This window comes from Trichomycterus rosablanca, chromosome 4, assembly GCF_030014385.1.
Source record: "Trichomycterus rosablanca isolate fTriRos1 chromosome 4, fTriRos1.hap1, whole genome shotgun sequence".
Lineage (NCBI taxonomy): Eukaryota > Metazoa > Chordata > Actinopteri > Siluriformes > Trichomycteridae > Trichomycterus > Trichomycterus rosablanca.
Genome location: NC_085991.1, coordinates 28,365,011 through 28,380,129, shown reverse-complemented (window position 1 = coordinate 28,380,129; position 15,119 = coordinate 28,365,011). Strand labels below are relative to the sequence as shown.

Below are 15,119 nucleotides of genomic sequence, written 5' to 3'. Positions count from 1 at the left end.
GACACCAAGGCTTTATCTGCAATCCCCAGTAATGCAAAGACTCCACAGAGTCTCAGCCTTGCTATCGGCCACTGGGCATCCTCACAGACATGATTGGCTATTTGGAAGGATAGATGGCTGAAGCCCTGCAATGGATTGGCACCTTGTCCTGGGTATTCCTGCCTTGCGGCCAATGTTTCCATGTGTAACCGCAGCTGCTGATCTTTTGTCTATAATTGATTAACAATTGCTTTAGGGGCGGCACGGTGGTTCAGTGGGTAGCACTGTCGCCTCACAGCAAGAAGGTGCAGGGTTTGATCCCAAGGTGGGGTGGTCCGGGTCCTTTCTGTGTGGAATTTGCATATTCTCCCAGTGTCTGCGTGGGTTTCCTCCGAGAGCTCCGGTTTCCTCCCACAGTCCAAAGATGTTTGACATCAAACTTGTGAACTGATGAATCTTGTGTAACTAGTAATTACTGTTCTGTCATGAATGTAACCAAAGTGTGTAAATCATGATGTTAAAATAATAAATAAACAAACAATTGCTTTATCCTGGTCAGGATCGGTCCAATTTATAGGGCAAGATCCCGAAACATCCTGAACATGTTGTCTGTCCATCACAGAGCAGACACACACACACAAACACAGTCACAAATAGGACAATTTTTAGTAGCTCAAATTGCCCTGTCTTTGGACTTGTGAGAGAAAACCAGGGAAAACTCACGGAGAGACAGCGAGAACGTGCAAAATCCACACAGAAAGTATATTACGCTAATATAATAACACATTAACCTATTTCTAGTTTGAACAAACAGCATGTTGCAATGCTAGGCTGAGCATATTAAGGCTTTTACACTTGGGCCACAGAATCTACAGCCAGAACAGGTCTGCAGTTTCCAGTTCTGTCCATGACCACCCCCCCTCCAAACACACACACACACACAAACACACACACTTCCACTTAATATGTGGTTTATAAACACACTAATTATTAACACACTAAATTGCTTCCACTTTTACAAAATAGACGTATGGCCCCTTGAACTAAAACTTGATCCATGTTACATCTCAAAAGTTAAGGAGTTGGGCGCTTAGGTCGCGCAGCAGTAAAACACGCTAGCACACCAGAGCTGGGATGGAATACATCATATCGAATCTCAGCTCTGCCATCCGGCTGGGCTGGGCGGCTATATGAACAACGATAGGCTGTTGTTCCAGGAGGGTGCTGGATGGGACCTCATAACTAATGCAATTACGACCTTTGCTGGCTGACTGATGATGCCTGCACAGAGACGAGGGGTAATGCATTGATCAGGGTGTGTCTCTCCATACACAATGCTGATTCACATATGAACTCGCCTCATGCAGGTGAGAAGATGCAGTCGGCTACTGCACGTGTGTTGGAGGGGGCGTGTGTCAGTCACGGCTTTATTTAGTCAGAGAGGTGGTCAATATCAGTAAAGAGGAAGCGTAATGCAATCGGGTAATTGGATACGACTGGATTGGGAGGAAAATCGGGGGAAAATGCAAAAAAAGTTAAGAAGTTAAATTTCCATTGGGCCTTTGGGAGAGACCGGAGTTAACACTTGATTTTTAAATATGAATAGATTTTAGGATAAATATGTTATTCCTTATATTCATCATTAGAATCGGACTTGGAGGATTGGCAGTATGATTTAGGAAAGAATATAAAATAATTCAAATGTACTTTTAAACATCCTGTTAAAAAGGAAGAGATCTTACTGAACCATAGTGTGTGTTTATCCAGCGCTAGGTTTCCTGGGAAGAAAAAAATCAATGTTGAAGGAAGACTGTCTGTGTGAATGTAACATCGTTTCATCTGGTTGCTCATTGCCCAGAGTAGCCAGTTAATTGGAGGGCAAAAGCAAACTGGAAAAACACAGAGTATTTACACAGGAACTGAGGCTCAGAATGACACTTCATTGGAGCATAAGTCAGGCCCAGAGATGGGGTTAGAGATGGAACAGACAGTTGTTTGGATGGGCCGGAAAAGTCATGGGTGTGGTTGGTGGTCAGAGGATGCAGTGAGATTCTTAATAAAAGCGTGGCGGTTGTCTGTGACCGTGTTTAACGGGTGGTCAGTGTTTAGATGCTCTCATATACACATAGGCGCCTACAGAGCTCCTCTGAGTTCTTGCTTTTATGACCAAATGACCACAGGAAATAATTTATTAAAACTTTATACCCGGCAGTTTATTCCACATTAACTAAATTGCTTCACAAATAAAAACACTCAACAGAGAAAAATCTAACATATGCTTGATCGGTCTGCCTGCAAAATGCTGAAAACACCCTTTCAGGCCTAGTATATTTCTGGCATTAGGAAACTACAGTATAACAGTTAATGCTAGGCAAAAATAACACACACACACACATACTGTATATACCACTGATCTGGAGTCAGCCCTTTTTTTCAAAGAACTTCCTTTTTCTCTTTCTGTTAGAATTAAACAGTCACAGAGGTGCAATAAGGCAGAATTTATAGTCGTAAGACAGGGTATAGCGAGTGTAACCAAATCAAACACACTTTACTTACAAACCTCATTTCCAGAAACGTTTTATAGCACTTTGTAAAATGCAATAAAAAGAAGAATCTGTGATTTGTTCATTTTCTTTTATGAACTGTCAAAAGAAGCAAGATTTCCAATGTTTTCACTGATCAGCTTTACTATAGTCTGTAAATATAAACACATTTAAAATTTGATGCCTGCAACACACTCAAAAAAGTTGGTAGGGGGCAAAACAAGCATAAAAAGTTGATAGAATATTGAAACACACATTTTCTCCCCTAATCTAGTTGCATCCAGTAACCCTGGTTGCGTTACGCTTCACCTCCACCGATACAACCCTCCACTGCTGACTGAGGAGCTTCGCAACTGACACGTGTGCAATACCGACTGCCTCTTCTCACCTGCATGGGGCGAGTTCATATGCGGATCAGCCTTGTGCACACACCTGAGCCACACCCTGATCAGCATTATTCCCCAACTCTGTGCAGGCACCAGCAATCAGCCAGCAGAGGTCGTAATTGCACCAGTTATGAGGAACACTGGTCCGGCTTGCCCACCCTGTAAACAACAGCCAATCGTTGTTCATGTAGCTGCCCTGCCCAGCCGGATGGCAGAGCTGAGATTCGATATGATGTATTCGAAATCCCAGCTCTGGTGCGCTAGCGTATTTTACAGTGTTTTGAATCATTTCACATTAAGCAGATGAATTGGCTCACCATGTGTTCCAAACTTCATGAGATAATTGTCAATTAGCCCAAAAAGAACATTTCTCAATGCAAGATTGCAAATAATTGAGGCCTTTTACCATCTACCATACATAATATTGTAAAGAGATTCAGGGACTTAAAAAAAGACATATGTGGAAGTCTGTGGTTATTTTAAGAACACAATACGAGGCCATACTCTGCATGCCCTAAAACAGTGTTCGTTTGTTTGTTTACTGGGATTTAATGTCATATTTTACACTTTGGTTACCTTCATGACAGGACATATAGTTACTCAGTACACAAGATTCATCAGTTCACAAGGTTATATCGAACACACTCATGGACAATTTAGTGTCTCCAATTTACCTCACTTGCATGTCTTTGGACTGTGGGAGGAAACTGGAGCACCCAGAGGAAACCCACGCAGACACAGGGAGAACATGCAAACTCCACACAGAACGGACCCAGTCCACCCCACCTGGGGAACGAACCCAGGACCTTCTTGCTGTGAGGCGACAGTGCTACCCACTTAGCCACCGTGCTGCCCCGCTACAACAGTGTGGCTTCATAGAGACACAGCGTGTGCACGTTTGACTGACCTGCCTGCAGCCCAGATCTGGCTTCTGTGAAAATGTATAGTGCATTATGAAGTAAAGAATCAGTGACACAGACTGTTGAGCAGCCAAAGTCAAGCAAGAACTGCAATAATTAGTGTCCTCAGTTCCCAGACCAATAAAGGTCTATTTATTAGGAAAGCTGATGGAACATAGTGCTAAATACGCCTCTGTCCCAACTCTTTTGAGTGTGTTGCAGTCATCTAAATGTGTTTATATATACAAAATACAGTGAAAACACTGGAAATCTTTTCTTTATGTTTTAGTCAGTTAAATAAAGATTTAAGAGAATTAACAAATATTACATGCTTTATTTTATAGCATTGTACAAAATGTCATAACGTTTCTGAAAATAGGGTTTTTAAGTTCCCAAAATAACACAGTCAAAATAGAATGGTCATATTTCTACAATAATGCATATAATGTAATAAATAGTACCATGTACCTATCAAAGTAATAAATCTGCATATTTTAGGTAATGGCTGGTACAATAAGTTACATTACCCGAAACATGAACCATTCAGCCGTCGGTGCCAAAGCCTGTTCCAGGCCTTCCTGTCAAATCTGCGGTGATAATTACGTGTCCTTTCATATGATCACGCACAGTCTACTCTGCCACCTTGCCAGAAGGTCATTAATCATAAAGTTACAGTTTGTCAAACAGTCAAAGTGTGCAAGTACAGAAGCAGAAGAGATTATGTTTCTTCTGTGTTGGTTTATTGAAACACATTTATATTCCTATATTATGCTTTAAAAGAATGCACTATAATGTACACAGTTAGCTCTGGAATTATTAGAACTCTAGATAAACATGAGTTAAAAAGGTTGTAAAAGTCTGTGTGGTAAATTAGCCTAAGCTTACACTAAAATCTTTATTAAAAATAACATTTTGTTAATGTAAATGTATTTTAGGGAAATAAATTTTTAAGGTATCATTATTGTTTATAGATGTATACAGTACATGGCGACTATAACAGCCTCCACTTTACCAAGATTTTTGTAAGATTTTGGAGTGTATCTGCAGGAATTTGTGCTGTTTCCACATACTTTTACTGTCTTTCGTTAAGACCTGTGAAATTTCAGACATTCCTGAACAAATTTAGTGGTTTGGTTAATTTTCTAAGTAACAACATGTGCAACACATGCTCTACAAATAACTTTAAAATACCAATTTTTTTTAAATACCAATTTTTACCCATTTGCGTTATGCTTCCACTCTACTGGTGCTGACCCCCTGCCCTGATTGAGGAGAGCGAACTGACACACACCCTCCGACACATGTGCAGTACCCGACTGCATCTTTTCACCTGCACGAGGCGAGTTCATATATGGATCAGCCTTGTGCACAGAGAGCCACAGCCTAATTGCATGATTCGATATGATGTATTCGAAATCCCAGCTCTGGTGTGCTAGCGTATTTTACCGCTATGCCACCTGAGTGGCTTAAAATACAATTTTTCTGCAAATATGAGTGCACAATTGCTTTTTTTATGCTGAATTTAATGTGCAATATTAATAATAATTTAACATACAATAATAAATATGATTTACCCTTCCACATTTTACTTTTTTATATAAATGATAATGTATAATGGGCAGTAGACTGGGACACAATGAAGATCATAGTATCTTTCAGTGAGAGATGAAGGGTGCCTATTTTTATCACATCACATTGTCAAATATAATCCCTGCTTGTGGTCCCATAATAAACTGTAAGTGTACTGTAAGTACTTAAAAAAATGAAGATATATCCATGTACAATGAATAATGTTAAATGAAGTGGTACCAAAAAGCCCTGAACATTGAAAACACATATTCTAAAGTAATAAAAACGTTTTACCATCTGGCAGCCTTATGGATAGATCTGTCCTGGTGAATGGCAGAAGAACGATTCCTGCTAAATGTCAGATATTAAATTTATTGGAAAAGAAATTATTTCACGATTTGAGCTACCATTTGGATTTGAAATTGATTTGCATTTGAAGTTGATTTGGAAAACGCAAATTCTGACTGAGTGAGTGCAAGAGTTTGGGGAAGGCTCTTTAAGGTTTCATCATGACAAGGCCCCCATACACAGTAGTATACAGTACATTAAAAATATTGTTTGTCATCAGCAAAACTGCAGCTGTGAAGCATTTTTTACACTGCACATATGTTTTCCTTATAGTAAAACACATATAATCAAAATTGCTTATGAGGCTTATTAGGGAACCTTAAACTGGACTGTTGGACAAAGACACTGTCTTTTCCTATCAAGAAACTCAAATGTGAAAATGCAAATTGAATTTATCCCCAGCTCCCAGGTTAAATCTCTAACGCCATGTGACTCTTCACCTCATCACCGTTCACAGATGATTTACAATAGAAATAAGGGAACACCAATTTGGCAAAATGGTCATTTTGAATACATGTATAAATAAAATAAATGAATCTGCCTGCATGCTGAAATGAGATGCAGGGATGAAAGCATTTGAAATAAAAGCAGCTGGAAGCAATAATATTCAATAATTGTCTGTGTGCCCAGCAGTGTTATTCACTTAACCTGTCAGTGGTCATAATGTTATGCCTGGTCGGTGTATATACCTGCGATCCAGGGTGTTACTGTGTGCCTTGCGCCTATTGAAAAGCTGAGATAGGCACCAGCACCAACACTCTGCATAGCATAGTCTGAATTTGAAGCAACAATGTTCTGATTCATTAAATGGAATGACATACCACTGTTATGAACATGTTATGAATATGCAACTAAAATCAGTTTATGTCTGAATGCATTCAAATTATAACAGATTTTTCTTTTCTCTTTTTTCTCCCTAGGACCACCTGTAAGTATACATTTTGTGCATCTTTAAAGGTAAAACCTGAGCTGTGAATGAAAACAACCTCTTATTTTCTTTGAAAGGAGAAACAGTTATGATTCTATTTGGTAGTGTAATTAGATTTTCTGCATCTCTTTTCATTTGTTGTCATGCAAAAAGTATTTGTAGTAACAAATATGTAGAACCTGTAATTAGCTGGATTTAAGTGTGCATAACTTATAAGAGAAGAGATAAGATATACTTTATTTGTCATATATACATATACAGGTGTACAGTACAATGAAATTCTTTCTTCGCATATCCCAGCTTGTTTGGAAGCCGGGGTCAGAGTGCAGGGTCAGCCATCGTACGGCGCCCCTGGAGCAGACAGGGTTAAGGGCTTTGCTCAAGGACCCAACAGTGGTTGCATAGCAGAGCCTGGATTTGAACCGCCAATCTTCCGGTTGATAAAGCTCTACCCACTAGGCTACCACTGTCCCAAATAACTTAAATAACAATAACTTCATTCAAGGCTTAAAAATAAACACATTAGCCTAATCTATTAACACATATTATAGGCCCTGCCTGGTGCATCGTTTAGGGTATTCTTGCTTGAGCCCTTGTCCTGGTGAACAAGGCTGGCTGCCATGCTGATCAGGATAAATTGATTGATGATAATAAAATCAGCTTATCTTTTGTGGATAAACATCTAATATGCTTTTGTTAGGTTTATAATCCCCTGGAATATGTTTTGCTACTTCTAGAGAAAAGCAGAATCAGTCTTTAGTGGCTTTTTGTAGAACAGGGAACCTCTACCACCCCTAAATTGAATTGTATTTAAAATTTCACAGTCCGGAATATTCAGTGTGTTTTATTAAAGACAACCTAAAGACAAAATAGAATTTGGTCTTGCATACATGCAACTGTATTATCAATCAATTCTTTTATAACAACTACTTGCCCAACATCAACGATTCTATGATTACTAATAAGACATCTTTGTATTTGCACTATATAACAGTTTCTGACTAAAACATAGTTATCAGTGTGTTTGTTTTTAATTAACCTGGAAGTGGAACACTATTGGAACCTCTCTGCTTTTCTCACCAAAAAGTCCAGAGTTACCTGGCTCTTAAAACCACTCTCTTTATTACACACTAAAAGATTAAAGGTAGTACTTAGCCCCACACAACTGGAAAATATCTGGCAACTGAAATAATAAAGACAAACCCACAGTTAACCATTAGAGGCTTTGACAGTTAAAAGTGGCCGATTCGTTGACCAGCTCCCAGCAGGCCATGTGAATTCACCGCAACTGATTTTAAAGCTGTTGTGTGAGATTGGGGGAGTATAATGGGTCATGTCCAATGAATGTAAAAAAGAATATTAAGCTAATTATTTCTGCATTTACTTACACCCACCATAAACTTTTTGGGTTGGAGGTTAAGTGAAGCCAGGTGGTTAAGGAAGCTTTCTGGGGCTATTTAGACCTTACTCAGTCATCATTTTGCTGGGTGCTGTACACCAACCCAGACTAAAGCAGGCAAAAATATTTAATTAAATATATTGTAATCACATTTTTAATCAGATAAAATATAAGATATGTAATATTTATTAAATATTCTATTAGAAAATAAATAAACATTATATCATAAGTTTGTAAAACTCTTAAAATGATATGCAATTGCATTAATATATTCATAAAAGTGGTCTTAACAACTAACTATTAACACACAAATGGTTGTACTTTCCATGTTGGAACATAAACATGCACCTTTTTATGCTGAAACTGGTAGCAGCAATCACATATCATGGAGCTGCAGATAATAAATAAAATACAAAAAAAAAAAATTATTCTACTTAGAGCACTGCAGCCTGAAATAACGATGCTCCCTTCACCATACATTAGTCATACAGTATAATGATACAGAGGTAACTTGAAACTCAACTTCAGTTGGTTTTGGGAGTGGCATTGAGTTATAAAGGCGTTGAGTTTCAAGGTATTTTTTGGTCCCGTGAAACTGCATATATTTTAGGCTTATGTAAAGTAATGGGGTTGTTTATGACACTTAAACACCAAAATAACACATATATAATATAAAAACACTGAAATACAATTAAAAACAGTTAAAATCAATATAAAAAACAATAAAACCTGCACTTTTACCTTTACTTCTTTATTGTTTCCTTATGCTTCTTAATTAGTGGAGAGAACTTATGAGCAGTAATAAATAAGAGAGGTTTAGTGTTCCTATGTCGTTCTTTTAATACATTAAGTCACATTAAGCTTTTTAACGATAAGCGTTTTAGACTCTCTCAGAAAAGCTGATTCTCACAATTTCTTAGAACCTCGAGCTGTAACACAATTTTAAAAGTGAAACAGGAGGAAAATCCAGTAAACACAGTTACATGTGGAGCTTTCAGAGTGGATTTGATGGTTATTCTGCACAAATGCAAATTTGTCTCGTATTCGCACTTTGATGATGTTTTACTGCACTGCTCAAGCCGAGTGCTGAACAAAGCAGCAGTCGCACACACGTTGAGTTTAAGGGAAACATTGAGTTTAAGGGTACAAATTTCTTGATAAAGGGCGTCGAGTTTCAAAGATTTTGAGTTTAGGGGACGTTGAGTTACAAGGTACCACTGTATTGAGGTTTTTAGAATAGTTTTTTAATACATGTTTTTTTATTCATTCTAAAATTTTATCAGGCTATAATGTATAGTTTCTGCTCTAAAAGACGTGACTGGCCACATAGATGGGTATAGTTTTAAAAACTGTGTTTTACAAACTAGTAGAACTGTATGTGTTACTAGTTTGTGGTTGTCTATAGCTGTGCATATTTATAAGGAATTAGTTCAGTGGTTCAGGTAATGCCAAGAGATTCAAAACCTTTCTCTTAGAAGATGTTATAGTAAACTTAGGTTTTAAGGTACTAGCTGGCATTCTTTTTTGTAGGCCACAACATGCCAGTGAAGTTGTGCTTTTTTTTTTGATGATGCTTATTCAAGAGAAAATCTCTTTAGTTATTTAATAAGCTGGAAAATAAAGTCTAAATAAAGTTTGTTGCTGTGAATTGAAGCTACATATTACCATCATCTAAAAATGTCTAATAAAAGAAAGGATGTGTGTGTGGTTTTCATCAGGCTCTGTCCATTCACACATCATTTTAAAATGCTTCCATTCAACAGTTAGTATAAAAGAAAAGTGGAACATGGAAAAGTGATTATTCTTTTTTTATACATATAATTTTGTTCCAATTCACTCCTCCAGATAATGTTTTGGAGAATGTCATCAAGGCTTATTATTAAGGAGTTCTAAAACTGACAATTCCCAAAACAATTTCTTAAAGAGATTGAAAAAGCAGTCGGTAGACAGACCACTGGCTTCCCCCAGACAAATAAAACATTTTAGAGATCCTGCCTTAATATAGCAATGTTGACTTATTTAAACAGAGTACTGGGTCTATGGAAAAAAAGGTATTTCCCAGCCACAGGATGGTCATGCATCCACTGAACCTTCATGATACAATTATAAGCATTGAAAGATGCTTCAATTTAGCAGTGCATGAATGTATTTATGCATTTATAGCATAGTAAGAATTACATTGCTAACTTGCAAAATGTCTTGGTGTAGATGCTAACACTTGAACAAACCTTAATCACTTGCTCTCTATTTCTTTATTTTTGGTGTTTCTTTGTAAGTAGTAAGTATACCCTGTTTATTACTCATGAACAATTCCCAACAAAAGTTCTAATATGTGAAAATAATGGCCATGTGGATACCATGTTTAACAAAAACATAGGTTTTTGTCAATGTCTTGCTGATACTCTAATAAAGGTTATAGTTCTGGTCACATTAAAGACAGGATTGAGTTCAAATGTTTACATACACTTGTAAAAGGCATGCACATTATGCAGTTCACTGAATTCAGCCACTGTTCTTGACAAAATGACTACATAATTGGGACAGAAACTGCTGTACCAGTAAAATTGCAGGTTTTCTGGGAAATTGTCTTGGTCAAAAATATAGTTTATTATAAAAGATGTTCCCATAGGTTGGAAAGATTTTGCACAGGTGGTAATCACAGTGAGGGTGAAAAAGCTTTTCAAAAATCTTTGGCAGCAAAGTTAAACGTAGGCAAGACAACCACCCTAAACATAAAGCCAAAACTACCTTAAGACTAGTTTGTGAAAATAATGTGAATGTCTCCTGACAAGGATTCTATTTTAAGGGATGTAAAGTTCACAGTTTATCAGTGAGAACCTTGGGAAATTAAATATTTTTCGCAAAGAGAACTGAGCTAAAATTAAACCACAATGCAAATTATTTCTTACCAAGGACATCTCAAAGCTTTGATTGCTAAACTACCAATGTTAATTATTTGTGGTGTCCGAATAAATATAAATATATCTTTGTTTATGCTTATAAATATGCTAAAGTGTGAGTAGTTGAGTGATGAGTAATTGGTGACCTGCAATAGATACATTATTCAGGGTTTGTTCCTACCTTGCTCCCAGTGTTTCACAGTGGTGCTGAAGTCACTGCAACCAGAACAGGGATAAACAGTTAATTACAATGAATTAATTTAAATGAATGAATGAATTAATGTTGCTTTTACCACAATAGATCCTATATGCACAATTAAATATTGATACGGTTTCTATCTCTGCCATATGAGCTAAACCATACCGAACAGGGGTGCGTTTCCCAAAACATTTGTAACGCTAAGTACTTCGTAACCTTGTACTTAAGAATATTCTTAAATTTACGAGTGTTTCCTGAAATCCTTCGTAACTAACGTCGTACTTAAAATCAGTAGTCTGACCCATTCGTAAATCACTAAGTACTTCTTAATTAACTTGAAGTTTGCATGCACAAAAATTATTAATTCAGCTAATTTGCTTTAAAAAAATGTATTATCATAATAATAATAATAGTAATATTATATTAATATAATAATATTAATTAACTAATAGTATTAATATTAATATATAAATAATGCAGGCCATTCATTTAATTTTGACTATAAAAATATGCAATGTTGTATTTCCATGTTTAAATCATTTTATTTAAAGTTTAATTGTGCGCCAGTTTATAGGCTTGATATGCAATAGATAGCAATTGCAAATGTAATGTTTTTATACCAGTAATTTAAAGATCTATTGGTTATTGTTTTTTAAAAAATGTTTTCAGAATAAATGATTTACTTTTTGTGATGTAATAATGAGAAATTGAACGGTAATGTTAAAGTTGTCTGAAAATTGCTAAGATCAATCGTTATCAGAAAGCACACCGCAGATTTGTTTAAAATGGATGAAACACACCCCAGATTTGTTTAAAATGGACTTAGAACCTTATAAGCTGTAACCCTAATACATCAAACACTTCAAATACCTTGACATGCCACAATATAGGAAATTCTACACACATTTTGCAATGTGCATGTATAGACCTTTTATATACAGTGTATCACAAAAGTGAGTACACCCCTCACATTTCTGCAGATATTTAAGTATATCTTTTCATGGGACAACACTGACAAAATGACACTGACACAATGAAAAGTAGTCTGTGTGCAGCTTATATAACAGTGTAAATTTATTCTTCCCTCAAAATAACTCAATATACAGCCATTAATGTCTAAACCACCGGCAAAAGTGAGTACACCCCTAAGAGACTACACCCCTAAATGTCCAAATTGAGCACTGCTTGTCATTTTCCCTCCAAAATGTCATGTGATTTGTTAGTGTTACTAGGTCTCAGGTGTGCATAGGGAGCAGGTGTGTTCAATTTAGTAGTACAGCTCTCACACTCTCTCATACTGGTCACTAAAAGTTCCAACATGGCACCTCATGGCAAAGAACTCTCTGAGGATCTTAAAAGACGAATTGTTGCGCTACATTAAGATGGCCAAGGCTACAAGAAGATTGCCAACACCCTGAAACTGAGCTGCAGCACAGTGGCCAAGATCATCCAGCGTTTTAAAAGAGCAGGGTCCACTCAGAACAGACCTCGCGTTGGTCGTCCAAAGAAGCTGAGTGCACGTGCTCAGCGTCACATCCAACTGCTGTCTTTGAAAGATAGGCGCAGGAGTGCTGTCAGCATTGCTGCAGAGATTGAAGAGGTGCGGGGTCAGCCTGTCAGTGCTCAGACCATACGCCGCACACTACATCAAATTGGTCTGCATGGCTGTCACCCCAGAAGGAAGCCTCTTCTGAAGTCTCTACACAAGAAAGCCCGCAAACAGTTTGCTGAAGACATGTCAACAAAGGACATGGATTACTGGAACCATGTCCTATGGTCTGATGAGACCAAGATTAATTTGTTTGGTTCAGACGGTCTCAAGCATGTGTGGCGGCAATCAGGTGAGGTGTACAAAGATAAGTGTGTCATGCCTACAGTCAAGCATGGTGGTGGGAATGCCATGGTCTGGGGCTGCATGAGTGCAGCAGGTGTTGGGGAGTTACATTTCATTGAGGGACACATGAACTCCAATATGTACTGTGAAATACTGAAGCAGAGCATGATCCCCTCCCTCCGGAAACTGGGTCGCAGGGCAGTGTTCCAGCATGATAATGACCCCAAACACGCCTCTAAGACGACCACTGCTTTATTGAAGAGGCTGAGGGTAAAGGTGATGGACTGGCCAAGCATGTCTCCAGACCTAAACCCAATAGAACATCTTTGGGGCATCCTCAAGCGGAAGGTGGAGGAGCGCAAAGTCTCGAATATCCGCCAGCTCCGTGATGTCGTCATGGAGGAGTGGAAAAGCATTCCAGTGGCAACCTGTGAAGCTCTGGTAAACTCCATGCCCAGGAGAGTTAAGGCAGTTCTGGGAAATAATGGTGGCCACACAAAATATTGACACTTCAGGAACTTTCACTAAGGGGTGTACTCACTTCTGTTGCCGGTGGTTTAGACATTAATGGCTGTATATTGAGTTATTTTGAGGGAAGAATACATTTACACTGTTATATAAGCTGCACACAGACTACTTTTCATTGTGTCAAAGTGTCATTTTGTCAGTGTTGTCCCATGAAAAGATATACTTAAATATCTGCAGAAATGTGAGGGGTGTACTCACTTTTGTGATACACTGTACAGACTACCAGACTTTATGACATCCACCCACTTTGTTTCCACACACTATAAGCTGGGTACTGTCTTTTTCCAATGTTTTTCCTAAAGTGATCTAAAGGAACAGTGTTTCACAACATGTGAATTATAGCTACTAGCCTGCCTGGCATTAGGAGTACATTGGTGAGAAGCTAGATCTGCAATTAACGATCTTTAGCCATCTTAAAATAGGACAGCTTATTTACCATGAGAAAAAAGTCATAGCATACACTGCCTGGCCAAAAAAAAAGCTTACACACTCTAATATTTGGTTGGACCGCCTTTAGCTTTGATTACGGCACGCATTCACTGTGGCATCGTTTCCACAAGCTTCTGCAATGTCACAACATTTATTTCTGTCCAGAAGTGCATTAATTTTTCCCCCAAGATCTTGTATTGATGATGGGAGATTTGGACCACTGCGCAAAGTCTTCTCCAGCACATCCCAAAGATTCTCAATGGGGTTCAGGTCTAGACTCTGTGGTGGCCAATCCATGTGTGGAAATGATGTCTCGTGCTCCCTGAACCACTCTTTCACAATTTGAACCCGATGAATCCTGGCATTGTCATCTTGGAATATGCCCGTGCCATCAGGGAAGAAAAAATCCATTGATGGAATAACCTGGTGGTTCAGTATATTCAGGTAGTCAGCTGACCTCATTCTTTGGGCACATAAAGTTGCTGAACCTAGACCTGACCAACTGCAACAACCCCAGATCATAGCACTGCCCCCCACAGGCTTGTACGGTAGCACTAGGCATGATGGGTGCATCACTTCAGCCGCCTCTCTTCTTACCCTGATGCGTCCATCACTCTGGAACAGGGTAAATCTGGACTCATCAGACCACATGACCTTCTTCCATTGCTCCAGAGTCCAATCTTTATGCTCCCTAGCAAATTGAAGCCGTTTTTGCCGGTTAGTCTCACTGACAAGTGGTTTTCTTAAGGCTACACAGCTGTTTAGTCCCAATCCCTTGAGTTCCCTTCGCATTGTGCGTGTGGAAATGCTCTTACTTTCACTATTAAACATATCCCTGAGTTCTACTGTAGTTTTTCTATGATTTGATTTCACCAAACGTTTAAGTGATCGCCAATCACGATCATTCAAGATTTTTTTCCGACCACATTCCTTCCTTGAAGATGATGTTTCCCCACTGTCCTTCCACTTTTTAATAATGCGTTGGACAGTTCTTAACCTGATTTTAGTAGTTTCAGCTTCTCCTTAGATGTTTTCTCTGCTTGATGCATGCCAATAATTGGACCCTTCTGAAACAGATTAACATCTTTTCCACGACCACAGGATGTGTCTTTCCACATGGTTGTTTAACAAATGAGAAGCTACTCACTGCATAAGTTAGGGTTAAATAACTTGTTGCC

At 38.3% G+C, this 15,119-nt stretch overlaps 1 protein-coding gene across 1 annotated transcript in view; it reads left to right on the top strand.

Moving 5' to 3' along the window:
- The window catches only part of LOC134311526 (collagen alpha-1(XXV) chain), a 251,033-nt gene that overhangs the window by 134,723 nt on the left and 101,191 nt on the right, over positions 1 to 15,119 (top strand). Inside the window, exon 4 of the mRNA XM_062993157.1 lies at positions 6,645 to 6,652. Within this exon, the coding sequence (XP_062849227.1) occupies positions 6,645 to 6,652 (8 nt within the window). The remainder of the gene's footprint in view (positions 1 to 6,644; positions 6,653 to 15,119) is intronic.